Source organism: Stigmatopora argus, chromosome 5, assembly GCF_051989625.1.
Source record: "Stigmatopora argus isolate UIUO_Sarg chromosome 5, RoL_Sarg_1.0, whole genome shotgun sequence".
Taxonomy (NCBI): domain Eukaryota; kingdom Metazoa; phylum Chordata; class Actinopteri; order Syngnathiformes; family Syngnathidae; genus Stigmatopora; species Stigmatopora argus.
Genome location: NC_135391.1, coordinates 10,947,321 through 10,965,162, shown reverse-complemented (window position 1 = coordinate 10,965,162; position 17,842 = coordinate 10,947,321). Strand labels below are relative to the sequence as shown.

The 17,842-nt window shown below is 39.9% G+C and overlaps 2 protein-coding genes across 3 annotated transcripts; both read right to left on the bottom strand.

Moving 5' to 3' along the window:
- Nucleotides 1-164: 164 nt before the first annotated feature.
- LOC144075017 (rab5 GDP/GTP exchange factor-like) lies at nucleotides 165-4,336 on the bottom strand. The gene is made up of 8 exons (XM_077601775.1): nucleotides 4,213-4,336; nucleotides 3,204-3,420; nucleotides 2,808-2,932; nucleotides 2,000-2,151; nucleotides 1,847-1,916; nucleotides 1,638-1,773; nucleotides 1,152-1,503; nucleotides 165-925 (listed from the first exon to the last, which is right to left on the bottom strand). Exons 2-8 carry the CDS (start codon nucleotides 3,359-3,361, stop codon nucleotides 542-544), a joined length of 1,377 nt encoding a protein of 458 aa, XP_077457901.1. The 5' UTR covers nucleotides 3,362-3,420; nucleotides 4,213-4,336; the 3' UTR covers nucleotides 165-541.
- A 152-nt stretch (nucleotides 4,337-4,488) lies between these two features.
- LOC144074829 (melanopsin-A-like) lies at nucleotides 4,489-12,893 on the bottom strand. 2 transcript variants are annotated; one of them, XM_077601447.1, is made up of 9 exons: nucleotides 12,512-12,893; nucleotides 10,060-10,193; nucleotides 9,774-9,977; nucleotides 9,293-9,464; nucleotides 8,265-8,426; nucleotides 7,301-7,408; nucleotides 6,847-7,021; nucleotides 6,001-6,141; nucleotides 4,489-5,875 (listed from the first exon to the last, which is right to left on the bottom strand). In XM_077601447.1, exons 1-9 carry the CDS (start codon nucleotides 12,679-12,681, stop codon nucleotides 5,501-5,503), a joined length of 1,641 nt encoding a protein of 546 aa, XP_077457573.1. In that variant the 5' UTR covers nucleotides 12,682-12,893; the 3' UTR covers nucleotides 4,489-5,500. The 2 variants fall into 2 exon arrangements, with proteins under 2 accessions (XP_077457573.1, XP_077457575.1); XM_077601449.1 differs by having other exon boundaries at nucleotides 5,619-5,787.
- Between the last annotated feature and the right edge of the window lie 4,949 nt (nucleotides 12,894-17,842).

The window sequence follows — 17,842 nt, the reverse complement described above, 5'->3', positions numbered from 1 at the left end:
ATGCTGCTTTGAATTGAATTGTCATTATACAAGTATAATGAGATTTAAATTAGATAAAAATTATTAATTGATTAATTTTAAAAAAGAATAATTAATTAATTAAAATGTTTGTGTTTAGTATCTTTGGGGGTGGGGTCTGGACAAAAAAAAATGGATTAGACAAATTATATCAAGTCACATCTTTTAATATATATTATTCATGACAATCTCATTTGATTTTATAGAAACCCTTCAAAAGCTTAATTATATGTAGATAAGGCTATTGGAATGACATTAGAAGCCACTTGCTTATGTACCCATAGAGTAGTATTATAAGTTCACATTTTGTAAAGTCATTAATTTAACATAAGATTTTTTTTCAATCCTGAGTGCTACATGGTAATTATGGAATGTATTCAAAACTTACTACATTGTGCCCACACAAATAGTAAACAAGTGCAAATGATTATGTGCACAGAGTGGAAGAGTAAACCTATGCTTTAGTGATCAAGTGTTTAGGTTTAAAAAGGTTTTAAGGTGCATGTCCTTTCTGGATTTGATTTTAACAGTCCGAGTCTGGAGGCCCTGCATTTGCATCCGTAAGCACCAGATGCTCTACGGTGGTTGAATCAGGAGAGGAAGATGATGAAGAGAGATCCCTCAACTCCTCCTGTGCCACTGTAAGCCGGGACGTGGCCTGATCTATCTGGGTATGAACGGCTTGCACCCATGTCCGCAGCTGTACGTTGAGGTCTCCCACGCCACGATCCAGTTGCTCCTGGCGTGCCGTCAGTTCATCCAGCAGGCGGTGTGTCTCGCGGGCTGCGTCCTGGCACCCGCCTCCTCCCGCTGAGGCCTGCCCACGGCGCATGTAGCTCTCGAACTCTTCCTGGCTGAGGTTAAGCGCCGGGCCGTCCAGTTTTTCAATGAAGGCCACAGCGCAGGACTGAAGGCGAAATACAAACAAGGGGTCAATTTTTGTGTCTATTTTTCCCATTCAAAATGTTCACGTTATCTTTAAACGTTGGCCATTGAACATATTTTCTTCATCTCATTTAGGAATTGCTGAGTATTCACATGCTGTAGTTAGTAAGTATACAGTCTACAGCAGAAATTCTCATTCAGCTCCTTCACTAGATTCTGTGAGGTCTATAAACGTGTAATAAACTGACCAGGTTGGTGAAGTAATAACCGGTCTCTCCGGCCATGAGGCTGTGCGGAAGGCCGAAGCGGATGACGTATTGCATGTTGGAGTGTAGGCGAGGAGGGTTTGCCTTCAGCATCACATATACCAAGGCGGACAGGAAGTCGTCGGCGTTGGCCGGCTCGCTGTTGGAGACCGAGAGTGCTTCAAACACGTGCTGGCTGCACTTGGACACGCACACCAGTTTGTCCTGAGGTGCCCGCTTGGCGTCCATCTCAATAATGGCTGTTATGGCGGGTAGAAAGGGATCGCCAGTGATGGCACTCTGCACTTCCGGAAAGGGTACGCCGAGCATTAACGGTGTGACCCAGTTTAAAGAACTGCAACACAAAAGGAATTGAATGGTGGTTGCAGACAATCAACCAAACAATATATACTGTATTCCACCAAATATCGCTGCGCTTAAGTGTTACGTAAATGCATAATGACTTAAGAAATGAAAGGCAAAACGCACCGTATCCTCCTTTGCAGGGTCAGGTCCTTTTGCTCGTCATCACAGCTGTCATGGCAGAAGACCCACTTGTGCAAGCGGGTCATGATGAGCTTCTCCACGTGCTCCATTGTCTGAGTGAGCTCGGCATCTGAAAAACCTAAAAGAGAAGAGAAAAGCCATTTTAAAAGGTAAACTTAAATGACATGAAAGGTAGTGATGTGGCTACCCACTGCTGAAATAGTGAGCAAATGACTGGTAGAAGTCTTGCACGAGGTCTGAATGCTTCTGTATCGGCAGATCCTACATGAAAAAAAATACAAATACATTTAAAAAAGGTTTACAACAACCAGAAAATAAAAAATGAAGACAATAATTGTGATTACATGGTAGGCCTCCATTGTGTTGAGAAAAGCTGTGCAACGAGACTGCAGACGCTGAGAGGACGGGCTACGCAATATCTTGAGGAAACCAGTGAAGTCACCGGGTTCCAGCATCTGAAAGGCTTTTAGCACTTTCATCTGGCTGCCTGAAGATTCTAATGGCAAAGAACAAAGTTGGCTAAGTTTAAAAGGCGGAAGAAGAAGAACCGCCAAGAGTTTGAAATTGCAGTCCCTCATTACATTTTTAGCAGTTGAATGTAATGCAAAGTTTAGGTTTTGCCTTTAAAAGCAAGCTATTATAACATTTTTAGAGATGGTTGCTAAAAGTTTTTTTTAATTATTTTTTTTACAAATTGAATATCAACAAAATATAACAATATATATCGTCATTATTCATTTTCTGAAATGCTTAACCTCACAAGGGTGGCGGGGGTGCTGGAGCCTATCCCAGCCAACTACTGAAGTGGAAAAAAAAGAGATCATTTAATACCCTCACATGAGTACTGTAAAAGGAATGGGTGTGTGTTAAGGAACTTTGAGCCAATTAATGAATGGGACAAACAGTTAAAGAAACTATTATAAAACGAGAATGCTAATGGTGCCGTAAGCATTGCTGAGGTCTATAACAAGGCCACACCTTTTAAAGCCACTTATGCAACACACAACTTCTGTGCACTATATAGCCTTATTTCACTTGAGTAGACAGTTTACTTCCTGTTGTTGTTTTTTGCAAAATTCCATAAATATATTTTTCTCAAAGTGGATCGAGGAACAAAAAAACTGGCACTTGTGATCCAAATATTGTGGTTACCCGGCTTGGGAGGGGACGGGCTGCCCCAAAACAGTCGCCTCATAGTGTTTACACGACGACCCTTCTCCAAATTCTTCTTCTCTTCAAACTTGGAGAAGGTCGGTGGCGTGCTGTCACTTGTAACTCTGGAGAAAGTCACCAGCAGGAACAGAAAGTCAGAGAGAGGCTAATTTGAATCAAACATTTGAGAGGGCAAGTTTCAGTGAATGCCAGGAGAGTACTTTTTTTCTTGTTGATATCTCTAAATCAGTAATAGACAGTTTTTGTGGATGAGTCTTGATCATATCCACACAATACACAGTGTGTTTTGAGTTTGTATGTTTTTTTTGTTGCATTTTCAAATGTGCATTTATTTCTTTTACACATGTATGACCGGAAGGAGGAGGGTCAGTTTACCTGGCATCTTGTCGATGGGCTTCAGCGGGCCGCACTCGGTCCTTCCAGCACTTGGAGCAGAAGCCATTCCATAGGGGGTTGCCATAGTAACCACAGGAATTCTTGCACATGAGTTTCTGCTGTGACAGTCGAATGCCTCGCTGCTTGTCTGTCCACATCGCGTCGTGTGTGTCAGTCACTCCTTCCCGTTTTAAATTGGAAGCTGCTTATGCTTATTCTAAAAATTGATAAACAATGACAACATGTTTTACTTCAATGTCATTTCTTCTGTAGTTATTATTGGCAAATACTATGTGGTTCCAAGATAGTAAGATCCATTTTGATTATCTTGCAGTTAAATTCTTTATTGTGTGCGCGTAAACATATTCACACATTTTTTGGTTTAATATTAAAACCATAAATATCCTCACAGCATAGGTAAAACAAAAATCAATTAATATAATAAAATTAATCATAAAAACAGTATTATATCATGGTATAAAAAGAAAAACAAGCCAAGATGAATCCAAGAATAATACTTTTTATGACTAAATTTAATAGTGAACACAGCATTATAATTATAAGGCTCAGGCTGTAGAATATTAGTTTCATATGTACATTACTTGAAAAATCTTTTTTTATAAAGTTAGGCTGATTAAAGTAAAACGAAACAAAAAATACAATTATTGAGCTGTTTCTTCACGAACTTTCTCAAAAATTGCCCCTACGATTTAGTACACCAATCAATGTGAAAACCCGACAAACAAGTGTTTCAACAATTCTTTCCGATTTCGTCCAAGTTTGACGCGGATTTGGCGTTAGCTCTTGTTGCTACTTGTTAGCATCCCAAAAAGCAGCTGACTGTCATCTGAGCCCGAGTGATATAAACTACGCCAAAAGTTGGACACAAAATCGTCTTGGTATAAAGTGTCAAACCCATTTCGACTCATAAGTCTAGTAAAAGTTTGCCAAAGTTAATATTTGCGCAGGCAACACATAAGAGTATGAAACAAATGTAATACGTACTTACATGTCAAACGGAACTAGTAGTGAAGTGAGAAGCGGCTTTGCATTCAAGATAAACTACCGCACTGGACACGCCCAGTTTAGTGACACGTGTACATGGTGGCCATGTTGAATGGGGCAAAATTCGAGTCAATGGGACGTCATCACCAACTAAAATCACAAGTTGGTTCTTTTCATTCATTGATTTTCCTATCCCAGGTGTCTTCGGGCTTTTTTAAAGAGATCAATTAAATAAAACAGAATATACTATGTTTTACTATTTATTTCAGTTGAAGGAAAACATGAGACAACAATGCATGATGAGGAGAAAATGTGCTTTATAAAACTGCATCCAGGTTATTGCACATAAACCATTTGAGTTGTCTTTCAAGAAAGGGAAAAATGACAGATGGCTTTTAGCAAATGACTGAAAATAAACATAAACCCACTGAAATAATTTTGTAATGGGAGTCACTTAATAAATAGGAGCTATTCATTCATTTGCTACTTAATTTTCTGAACATCTTTGGTTGTCAAATTGTATAATTGGGAGCATACTTTTTTCACCCAAAAAATGGCATTTTCAAAGTCTGAAAACAGATGATCGGCTGGGTTCGTTTATACACGGCATAACATATGAGGACAATGCAAACGGTCACCATAGCCAGAGAAAATTTATATCAATCTCCATCTGATTGTGTCTCCCAAAAAGTCCACGATGGAAAATTATTGCAAACCAAAAGAAAATTGTGGCACAGTATTTTTTGTTTCACTCAGTGACATGAGGGTCAATAGCTATTCCTATCTTGACAGGCAGGGCAAAACACAAAGAATACAACGAGCAAGTAAGCCATTTTTGCATCCCAAATAACATTTTCTAGGGATTCTGTCAGTTTCCAAGTGTCCTGTGAAACATCAAATCTTTATAAAAAAATCTTCTTAACACTGAAGAAAAGCATCTTTGCAGCAGAGGTTAAGAAGAGACGTGAAGAAAAGTCCTCTTACAGGTCAGGATAGCATCTCCTCCATTTCCAATGTCTCAGATGAGAAGTTCAGGCAATGCTTTAATGCTTTTCGCCATCATCTCCTGCAGCTCAAACTGTTCTGATAGGCAAACACCAAGACGTGGCCATGAGTCTAAGCTTTGTGGCTGAAAGGTAATGTGTGCCTCTTGCCCAAAACCAGTTGGGTACGATAAAACAGTGAACGATTAAAACAGACAACTTGAAAAGAGTGAGCTTTTGAAAACATGTTGTCTGTAGCAGCAAATAAATGCAGAGGGAGGAGAAAAGAGGAGTAGGTCCCTTGCCAAATCAGCTGAGCAGCTCCACTGCCTCAAACACCTCAGACGAGAAGTTCAAACTAATCAAAACGTTGTTTGCCATGGCCTCTTCCAGGCAGAGGCTGTCTTGTTGGACCAGTTTACTCTCAGTGGTGGGACTGATGACAACGATGCGAGGGACGCCCTGCTGCTGGGACGGCTCGTCGGCCGCCGGTCGCACGACGCGCAGCGAGTCGGCCGAGTTGCTCTTGTCAGGAGCGCATCTGGCCCTGTCTGAGCCTTTGTGGGTCAGACTGCGACTGCGCCTCCTGGTAAGAACTAGTAAGGGTAGAGTGGCGCTTGTGAGAGTGCTAGAAACCAGTTCATGGTCACAGTTGCTAGATGACTCATTCATGGTACATGGATGCTGGTGGTGGAAACAGACAATGAACAAAAACACAAAAATAAAAAGAAATATGTGCATGAGCAAAAAATAATAGGAGAGTGCAATGCGACATGCCATGACACAAGGGGTTATTTCCCCAAACCCACCTTCTCCCCTTTATGGGTGGCCTTGCGTTCCGAGGATCTCCTAGAGGAACTGCTTCTGCTGGATTTGTAATAGGAAGACGCGCTCCTGAAGGAATCACCTGACTTCCTGCCTATAGGTTCCATCTCTACATCCCTTGGAACCTGCATTACAGGTATTACAACCATTGTGGATTTATAGTGCAAACAATGTTCCCCACTCACATTGAACTCCAGCCAAACATCAAATTCAAACTAAAACAAACGCAAAACCAAAACACTCCACACTGCTCATGGTTATTCTTTTTGACCCAAAAATTTAACAAATGCCATTGTCACATTCAAATACAAGGTTGACTACTACCTATTTATTATGTTGACTACTTATTACCTATTTATTATGTTGACTACTTATTACTTATTTGATGATTTAATTATTATTATTTATTGATTATTTATCTGTCCATTTGTTGTTTTTATGCACTTCCCTACTTATTTATGTTGTTGACTAATTTATTTATGACTTATTTATTGATTATTTATTTATTATTCATTGATATTATTTATTGATTATTATTTTGTTTTTTGTTGTTATTTTTGCACTTCATGGTGAAGCTTTAAATCTCATTGTACTTGTATAATGACAATAAAAGCATTCAATTCAGTTCCTTCATATTTCTCCATATTTCTAAAAAAAAATCAATACTTTTCATATTTCATATACTTTGCATATGCTTTAAAAAGTTTGTGGTAGTTAAACCCACATGCATAAAAACATTCCCACGCCATTTGTACAGAAATGGCACTTTCTAGTGTAACAGTGATTTTCTTTAAATTGTTGCATTTAATTAGCAATTGCACACTATCTACCATTTCGGAAGGTTTGGAAGACGCGTTGATGAAGTGAGTTCTTGATGCTGTGGACTGGCGACTGATGATGGAATCCCTGAAGGAGGACTCGCTGATGGAAGACGAGGAGATGCAATCCTTTCGAGGGGCGGGAGACAGAAACCATAAGCAGGAAAACTTCTCCGCCAGGGTCATTCTGAAGGCACACAGATTAATACTGAAATGTCACAGAAAATGCTACATAAATAGAACCCAAGATAGCCTGTATTCATACAAATGCTGAGTAAAGACATTTGCTTCCTGTTTTCTTGTTTAATATTGTGAATTATTTTCCTTTTGTTTTATGTTTTAGAAGTCGTTTCCTTTTCCTTTTTTTAAAGTGGTGATTGTATACAGAATAAGAAAAGAAAAAAGTATTTGAAGAACGAGGATTTATTTGAGCATAGATGGTAGGATGTGCGACTGCACTGATTACCTGTATTTATTATGAACGATGGCATAAATGAAAGGGTTGTAGATAGTGGAGGCCTTTGCTATGATAGCAGGAACAGCTTTGGAGTATGGCGACAAGATGTTGGCATGCCTGGATGAGAGAAAGTGATAGAATCAGACTCGTACCCTAGTTTCCATTGTAGAGACATCAGATTAACACCAGCTAATGTCCTTTTTTTCCCTTTTTTTTCAGTAGAGCATGAAAAAAGTGAAGCTCAGTTACCCTGATCCCTTGATGTTTTGTTACATAATCAAGAGGTCACGCGCGTTCAGGGATTATCTGAAAATGTGTCTTAAACCCATCTGTTTGTATGTTGGTAACTTCCACTGTGAATGGGCAGAAAACAAAGCTTGAAAAAAGTAATTAAAAATCTTCACATTTTATTGACTGTGGTTTTATAAGCAAATGTTTTCTGAGATAATGAAGTAGTTTTTGCCATATGCTCCTTTTCGTAAATCGCCTTGGGAATACTTGCCCCCAATATTGCAAAAGAAAATTCTTATCTTTCATCTCATTTTCTAAACTGAAATATCCTCACTAGGGTTCCAGGGGGTGCTGGAACCTATCCCAGCTGACTTCGAGCCAGAGGTGGGGGACACCCTGAATTGGTGGTCAGCCAATCAGCCTACCATGCATGTCTTTGGAATGTGGGAGAAAACCAGAGTACCCAAAGAAAACCCACGCAAACTCCACACAGGTGGACCGACCCGGATTTGAACCCAGGTCCCCCACTGTGAGGCCGACACGCTAACCACTCAGCCGACGGGCCGCCCCATAATAAAATTGTCTGTATTATTTAGGAGAATTCCCAAAACATTCAATTCCTCTGTGTAAAACTGCTGCAAACATAAGCTACCATAGAGACATATTTGGTAACTTTTAATAATAATGTGAACATAGGCAGTCATGACCAATTTATGTTCAAAAAAGTGTAACAGAGTCTTACCCAGCCCATGAAATGAGTGTAACGCAGGCGTACGGTGACCAGGAGAGGACGTAGACCACAATAACCACAAAGGCGATCTTGGCCAGCTTCCACTCGCTCCTAATGGATTTCTGATGGATCAATGTAGATTTCCTCACTTGGGTGCCCAGTCGCTCCACTTCCCTAAACGATTAATCATCATCCATAATTTAATACTTGTAACTCACTCACACCTGAAGGTTGCTTCACACTAACCAGCCATCGAACAAACATTAACATTATAGAAAACAATTTCATTATCTTCACAGCTTTTGCTACATTGCTTTGAGCAGCTTTATTTATGACTTATTGATATGATTAATAAGCCAGAGCCTGTTGATTAATTTAATGCACCTTTTTTAACGCCTTCTGCCGCTGGATAGTTTAAATCAAGTGTGTCAAAGTGGTGGCCTGGGGGCCAAATGTGGCCCGCCGCATCATTTTGTGTGGCCCGGGAAAGTAAATCATGAGTGCCGACTTTCTGTTTTAGGATCAAATTAAAATGAAGAGTATAGATGTATATTAAATTTCCTGATTTTTCCCCCTTTTAAATAAATAATTGTAATTTTTTAATCCATTTTTTTCTGTGTTTTTAGTTCAAAAATCATTTTGTAAAATATAAAAATATAAAAAAAGCTCAAATAAACATTGTTTTAGATCTATAAAAAACGGAATATTCGGGGCTTTTAATCCAGTTCTTTTAATCCATTTCTAAAAAGTCTATCTAAGTTTATCTGAAATGGTCCAGCCCACATGAAATCAAGTTGATGTTAACGCAGCCCGCGAACCAACCCGAGTCTGACACCCCTGGTTTAAATCATAAGAAGTATGCAAGTCGACATGCAAACCTCCCTCTCGTGTTTTTTGTTCCTAAAGTTTTAAGATTGAATTCAATGCACACCTTATTTCTTCTCAGCATGCAGGTTCTTACGGACAAGGGTTAAAAAAAAGAAAAGAATTGACCACTTTTGGCTCAAATGATACAAAAATTGTATAGTTCTCCTGCTTACCTGCTTGTTTTCCTGACAGCCAGAAACATGAAGATGTAGCAGTAGAAGATGATGAGGAGCGGGATGAAGAAGACAAAGCAGCAGAGCATCATGGTGTAGCTCCTGTTGGCCGTTGTGTACGTGACATAATCCCAAGTGCACGATGTCATCAGGCCCTCAGGGATGTAAGAGCCTAAAATAGTATGTTTTAAAAAGGATTATTTCTCACTTTCGAAGAATCATAAAAGTGTTTTTACACTTTGTGAATCCTTGCACAGCTAATCCACAATTTTTACTTAAAAAGAGAGGCTTCTGGTTGCTCAAAAGTGGAGCTTACTCTTGATTACTCTACTCACTCTTCATCATTCATTTTTCTGAAGAGTGCTAGTTTTTTAATGCTTTGAAATGTACTTTTGATCATTTAATGAATATCATAGATGGTTGAGTGAATGTGGTATATTTGGCCTTTGAAGTGGAGGGCCTTCGGAAGTAAGCAACTCACTCCATCCGACGAGAGGCGCCAGGCTCCAGGCCAGCGAATACAGCCAGACGGAGACGATGGCCAGAGTGGTCCTCCTCTTGGAACTCCAGTGGATGGCCTGCAGTGGCTTAGTGATGACCAGGTAGCGGTCGATGGAGATGGCCAACAGGTTTATCATGGAGGCGATGCCGAACAAGGCGCCGCAGAAGGCGTACATCTTACAGCCTGGGTGTCCCATCCAAACAGTTATTATGTATGTACAAGATGTGGAGTGGTAGTTGAGGTGTCATGAAAAAATAGCAATTACCCATCTCGCCAAACACCCACTCCTTGTAGAGGCAGTTAATGAAGAAGATAGGCGACTGCGTGAAGGCCATAAGGAAGTCACTGACCGCCAGGTTCATGATGAAGTAATTGGGCAGGCTGCGAAGCTTTTTGTTGCTACGTGCAAACACAATTGAGATCACATCAGAAAGTACAATGAATACGAATAAAATTGCATTGTGGGGAGGTTTCGTAAACAGCAGTTGCATGCTGATGAGAACAACGGGGCAGCCTGTGGCAGAAATGGAAAGGAGAGAGGGAGGAAGCTCGGAACAAGGATGATTGAAATCGAGGAAATAAAGATGGAAGAGAGGAAGGTAGGAAAAAAGGACAGCTCTGTGGATGGTTTGAAAGGAAGGAAATATGGGAGGGAGAAAAGGACTTATAACTTTTGACAAAAAGGGAAGAAAAAAACAGTCCAACACTGGCTTTCAAACCCTTGCTTGAAACTCTAACCCTGGCTTTCAATGACCATTTGAAATCCAACCTTCAAACCTTAAGCCACACTAGAAGCCTAAACCTAAAAGCACGTCCCTGGACAGCAACCCTATTTTAAAACCCTAACCTTTACATGAAAATGTTAACAACTGTTAGTAACCTGCTATATTCGTGTTTTCTTTCTTTCTTACTTACTTTCACATACGAGGTAAAATTTGAGCTTTTTCCATCTAAATGAAACATTTTTTTTTTTACATTATTTCCATAACATTTTATCAGGTTAAGAAACAATTTGTGTTGAAAATGCTCTGAAAGTCCCCTTTCAAGCTATTTTATTAGGTGATTTTTTTATTGTTTGTTTGTAAGGTTTTTTTGCAGTTATTTTTTCCATTAAAACTTTAAGATGTGCACCAGCTTCCCGTTCGTTGCCTGCTTCCTGCTGCTGGTAACACCTCGTGTCTCTTGGCAGTAGGTGTCAGTGGGCAAGTGTCTTTATAGAAAAAAAGAAGAGCTCACCTGCTCCTCGTTTGATCTGTAGTTTTGGCAAAAGTGTTAGTTGGAAGTGGGTAGTGACTCGTGAGTCAACAAGCACATTTATATGCTGTTACGTGGCAGACACTATACCAAGTTAGAGCATAGCCACAGCTTAGGTAGGAGCAAGCATGTTATTTAGGCCACGTAAATCAATGCAATAGTCTAAAAGGGACACATTATATCACCGTGGACGTTTCTCATACATTTTCAATGTGTCAATGTGTGAGCGTGCATTGCATTATTCAATCCATCCATTCATCGCACAGAACCACGCTGCTCTTTAACCGAAGACAATGCATTAACTTTACAAGAACCTCTAATGTGTATATGCATATTGTATGAATGTGTGTGATTAATGCATGTTACCAACAGGACACAGTGGCAAAGACTTTTGACCTCTTTGTTGATGTGATGGAGAGAATGTATGAAAGCTCCTTGCAGAATACCCAACTCACATACATACACGATTATATATGAGCACCCATTCCTCCATGACCTACTACTGGCTGCAAGAATCTGCTCATGTTAGTTGGAACAGGAAAAAAAAAAGATGTCGTTATGGAAACAAGCAACTCATTTTTTTTAAAGATACCTGTTATTCAGATATTTGTTTTTGTTCTTTTGCTTTGACTTGACTAAACCTAAGATATGAGCACTATATAGCCACACTAGCAACATTTAACTGACTTCATAAAAATGAGCAGAGCAAAGAAGTAAAGAGACTACATAAGATTACTAATAGCACATTTTACTAAAGCATTTAAAGTCGTAGATGTTTTAGCAGATGTCTCTTTTTTTTCTTTTATGATTCCTCTGTATCAGAACACAAATTGTTTCATCATTAATTTTCATTACGTTATTCTAGCTATTTTTATTCTTATTAATAAACAGAATTGTGGGGAGGCTAAAACGGATGAAAAACCTTCTCCATTCATTTCAATGAGGGTAGATGAGTTGCGATATGTGCATGGTCACAGAACAAATTCATGTAATAAACCAATACAGTTCTGTCAAGGTAGTATATTTAAAATAACAAGAAAGGAAAAAAAAATCTTAGCATTTCCCTGCTTGCGGGATTACCATTTCATTACTTGAACTGTTCATTTCAGTGGCAGAAGACTGTCTGGACCATCCTGTTCCCTCCTGCCATAAAGTTTCTCCGCAGTACTGCGTTATGATACCGTGTGCATATCAACTTTTATCTCTTTATGTCATCATATATCAACCACACTGTAGTAAAATCCCTGTTTCCACCTTGATTTTTGCACAAAAAGACATCCCGCTCATTTGCCTGTAAAATAATATCCATGAATAAGCCACAATGAACTATAAAACGCAGGGTGCAAAGAAGCGGCTTGTCGCCCTAAAATGATTGCAGTCAAATTGAATGGGAAACGACCTTTGCCCAATTCATCTGTGAAGCATGAATTCCCGATGAAAACAACTGAATCAATTCTGCTAACCTGTAAAAGGCAAACATGACCAGCGCGTTGCCCGCGACGCCCAGCGTGCCGATGACCAGGACGAAGGCCGCCACCACGTAGTGCGCGTGGTCAGGCACGTCGGCCTTGATGAAGAAGCTGCTCTGGGTGTGAGCTTTCTCGGGCTCCATTCTCTCAGTGGACCGTGTCATGGTTGCCGAAGGGAATGCCCAATTCTTGCGCTCTGGTCACCATGATGGGATGTTTCCTTCCCTCTGGTACTTGAAAGGAATGTTGTAAGGGCATGTCCACAGGTGGTCCAGACAAAAGAAATTGCCCTGACTTTTGAAGCGTCTTCAGTACTAAAGAAGCGTGGATAACCTCCTCCGGCGTACCTTCACACCAGCTGTGCCCTACTCTCTCTAATCATCCCTACTCCTCCCATTTCTGTCTTTCTCTCTCCCTGCCCAGCCTCCATGTCACCAGGCCCAGCCCCAAGCCTTAACACCACCCCCTCCTCTTTCCCCAGCACAGGCTTACATAACGGGCATCGCAATGTCTATCAACAAGACGCTGAACATCAAGTCGTCATCAACGCGTGCCTCGCGGCCGGATGCCAACATGCATGCAAAGAGCACCCATGGAGACGGGCGACTAATTGGTGCGGCCCAATGATTCAGTTTGACGATCCTGGCTTTGCTGTGATGGGCAAGTCACACGCGCTCTTTGGCTTGTCGTGCACTTGCAAGTGGGCTTGGCCTTTTCACCCTCCGTGCAGCTGTTTATACTCATTGGAGTGATGCTTGTGGAAACTTTGGTCCAGAAATTACAGAAACACATCAACTAACCAATGGAGTTCTTGCGAAAAACAACAACAACATAAAAACCCCAATAAAACATTCGTTCATTTTGCGAACCGCTTACCCTTACAAGGGTCGGTACTGAAGCCTATCCCAGCTAACTCTGGGTACCAGGCGGGGGGACACCCTGGCCAGCCAATTGCAGGGCACAAGGAGACGAACAATCACACACGTACTTAGGGGCAATTTCGAGTGTTCAACCAACCAGCCCACGCTGCATGTTTTTGGGATGTGGAAGAATACCTGAGTACCCAGAGAAAATCCCGGGGAGATCATGCAAACTACGCAGTGAGAACCGACCTGAGATCGAACCCACAACCTCAGAACTTTGAGGGTAGAGGCGCTAACCACTCAGTCGCCCACAATAAATCAGTTGCATTAAAAAAGTTGAATCTCTCCTTCAAGCCCCCATAACATCAGTTGCTTGTTTAAATTTTTCAAAACTATTCTGTGAAAAAACAATGTTGTTTTTTTTTAATTTTGAATGAACCCAAGGCACTTTTCCTGACATTTATTGCATTTACACCTTCAATCAATGTTGGGTTTTTCTATATAGAGCACAACAGGAGTTACATTTCAACAACTACATTGTTGAATAATTTGTCTACTGCAAATGCTGCAAAAACCTGCCATGGGCACTAACTTGTATTGTATAACAACAGAGAAGTGACAATCCAAAAGATGCATGACTCACACTGACATTGTACTTAAGATGCAAAATGTTGTCCTACTCACAGTCATTGTTTGCTGCCAGCCTATCCAAGTTAAAAAAAAAATAAACATCTAGAGCGGGAGTGGGCAAACCGCTCCTCAAAGGCCGCCATGGTAACAGATTTTTTCTCTAACCGATCCAACACAAACAGTTTAACCAGTCCACTGATTGCTAAGATAACGGGTTGGTGGAAAGGTTTCCTCTTATAGATTGGAATAGTTTGCCCACCCCTGATCTAGAGTCATCAATGGCAACCAATGAATAATCAGAGAGCTAAGAATTCTGTGAAAGGGTACTTGGTGTAAATTGCGTGAATGCCTCTACCCTAAACCAATAGGAAAGCACAGTGGATTCTAGTACATGAATTATTCGGCATTAGCAAATTCACCCACATCTTCACTGGTTTATCACGCAAATTAAGGGAACGTCCACTGCTTTGGGGAAAAGGCTATGATGATGGGTCATTGCTTTTTATGGTGCTGAAATATCAACAGAGATTTGAACGAGAGAACGGAAGGAGGGGAAGAATGTGGACACAGTAAGCCAGCGTGGTGAGGGTCAGCTTTAATCTGCACACTGCAAATGCAATAAGAACATGACATCACTCTCCACATGGTTATGTTCTGCATCCATATTAATGCATGTGTACTACATCACTTGACACATGACAGATGTGTCCAAGGATTAGTCACTACTATTTACCTTTATGTCACAGATATGATATCTACTATACACTTTATCTATAGATTCATGTTCAGAGAGTATATTTGCCCCAAAACGCAAGATCATAGTTAACAAACCATGTTTGGTAAGTGCGCCTGAACACCTCACTGAGTCAGAGAAAACCCTCCCTGCCATTGTGGTCATAAAAATAATTTAAAAAGGGGGGGGGGGGATTCTATAATGCCTCACAGAAGCGTTAAAGCACACTGCATTATTGCACTCAACAAAATACGGATGAAGTCCATCAGTACGTTAGTTTGCAATGCATTACATCAGCGTTTCATGGACCTGTCCACAAGCCACCTGGGTGTCGTTCCGCCAGAAAAATAAATATTAACGTTTTCAATCATGGCCACCTACTTGAAATGAGAAAAGTTGTTATAATAATAAATAATTGCTATTATGCTTGGGACTTTTAAAAAAATCCCATCGTGAATGTTACCCGTGCACCCCCCACACACTTTTGTCTTTGTCGCCATCGCCATATGCCGGTCCACGGGAAAATAGGCAGAACTTTACCATACTGCGGTGAGAAAAAGATTGGGGATCACTGTATTACACCATTTCCAGGTTCATGTGGATGCCAATGACCTTGCGTTGGTGGAAAAAAAACCCTGTTGGTGTCAAGTTCATGGTGTGGACAATGGAGGTCAGCGTTTCACGCATCAATGGGTCAATTAACATGAGAGAGTAGATGATCTGTGCTGGTGTGAATGTCCAGTTTGGTCGTTGCAGTTAAGAGTGTTGCTCTTTTGTGCCACATTGTCAAGAGACAAATTACTATTGAGCGCTGGGAGCGGGACAACTGGCCAACAGGTAATCAATACAGTGACGAGTCAGAAAAGAGAACTATACGTATTGTCTCTATATTAAGAGTGTTTCCTTTTTTTTTACGAATCAATTTCTAAATTAATGTGACAAAATAGGCTTTATAGTATCTTGTAGTAATTATCTAATGTGTTTTTTCCCTCCGACCGCCAAGTGAAAGACTACTACACTGTCTGTCAAATGCATAGTGAGTGTGATTGGAACACAACAGAATTGTTTTTTTACGACTGAAGGGATCAGTTTTGATGGACTCCTGGAATGTTGTCTAAAAACGAGTGACAGGCCAAAAAAGTCATCTATAAATTGTTCACATATTCTTCATTTCATGCTAATCTTCACAGTATTTAACACACAGTTGTGAATCAGTTCACAATCAAATGTGTTCAAACATTTCCTCCTGATCCACTGGAATGAAAAACTGAACCCACTGCTGCTCTTGTGTTTGAACACAACTGATACAGCATGTGCCGCTTCATTATTAATGGCTTCAAAATCATGAGATTTAGGGTTTATGTACCGTTTATCATCATTGTATCTTAGAAAATTATAATTTACCCCTAAGGTTAAAAAAAGTATATATAATCACAGTGCTTTTCTTTTCAGTGCAAGTAAAGATCAAGAAAAAAAACCGCTTCGATCCAAGCAAGCAGAAATCTCGCGAGATATTTTGACATGAGGGGTACTCAAATAGGAAATGAAAAGTATGAAGCTTAACGTGCAATGTAAAAGTAAGCCTCTTTCATACTGTGTGTGTATGTAGTAGTTGTGTGTGTACATGCGCACTGTGTTATCCAAGCCAGTGGGAGGAATGTAGGTTATAGATGACATGTTTTGGAAAATGCAGGTCAAAGCATACTCTTCCATAAATGGAATTCATTCAGTCAATAGCAGACCCATCTCGCTCTTACAGTGTTTCCCAACCTTTACCTTGAAAAGAAATTCTATCAAAATATTACCGCATAACACCAAATAAATGTCGCATAAAGTATAAGTACAAAAATTATGATGATACTGAAGCCGATGTATTTTACTCCCCTGAATCAAGATTAAAGATACCCCTCCCTCCTTAGACCTGTCCTACCCTGGAAAAGTTTTTATCTGATTGGACATTGGTCAAGTGGAGCGGCCACAGCTGTAGACAAACCTCAACTCGTTGGTTCATCCGTCAATTGAATCTTGCATTTTCCTTTGATTGCCTTGAATTCTGGCGTGTGACCTCATGGTCTCGCCCTCAGGATGTGTCTTCAGCAGCATCTGACACTGAAAAAATGGACTTGAAATGAGACTTGGATAAAGCTTTTGTCTGAGCCATATTGCCAAAGTTTCACCAAAAAGTATCATGAGTAATAACTCCCAATTGTTCATTTTGTACCAGTGTCTTTTCCACAGATGAATTATATTCAGTGGTATTTTTCAGTGAAACTTTAACTAAGAGAGCAGAGAGAGTGTAATTACAATTTATGGAAAAGAAGCTTTGCTGCTCACAATCCTCACAATGCGTCACAAATCTCTTCTCATAAGGAAATGTTTACTTGGAAGTTTGGTGTCGTGACCTCACATCCTTGTGACGAGGATTAGTGTCAGACAATTTAGTTATTTTTTTATTTCTATCCGTTTGTACATTGTGTTTTCCAAAAACTAATCTCTCGTTTGTGAAGGGTTGTCCAATGAGGAAAGAGAATGCAGAGTAGTATTTTGGAGACAAATATTAATGCACAGCAAAATACTGTTGATGTATGTATTAAATGGAACATAAACATGCAATACCATAGGTTAGGATTTAAAGTGAAGATTTACCAGCAGTAATATTTATTTAGGTACATACATTGATGTTTTTTTCAATTATAGGGGTCATTTCAATAAATAAATATGTTTTAATGTGTATCATTAAATAATTCAGATTAAAATGCTTTTTCAAATAGATACAATATTTTATAAATAGTTTTTTTTATGATTTTAAAACAATTCAAACAATGCATTCATAAACAACTATTTAAAATGTACTTACAAGGTTTTAGCCAATGAGGGGAGAGCATTTCAGATTGTCCACCATCGATCATGACGTCACATACACGCAAAATCTCCTCTCTATTGCAATGGTAATGTTCTTATCATCCAATTAGTCACTTCTATAGTCGCATATACACAGATCTTACACGAACAAAAATGATATCTAAAAAGCAACATTTGTTCTCATGTTGCTGTAGGTTTTTCTATTGTGCCATACATTCATTTGCTGTGTCTACAATG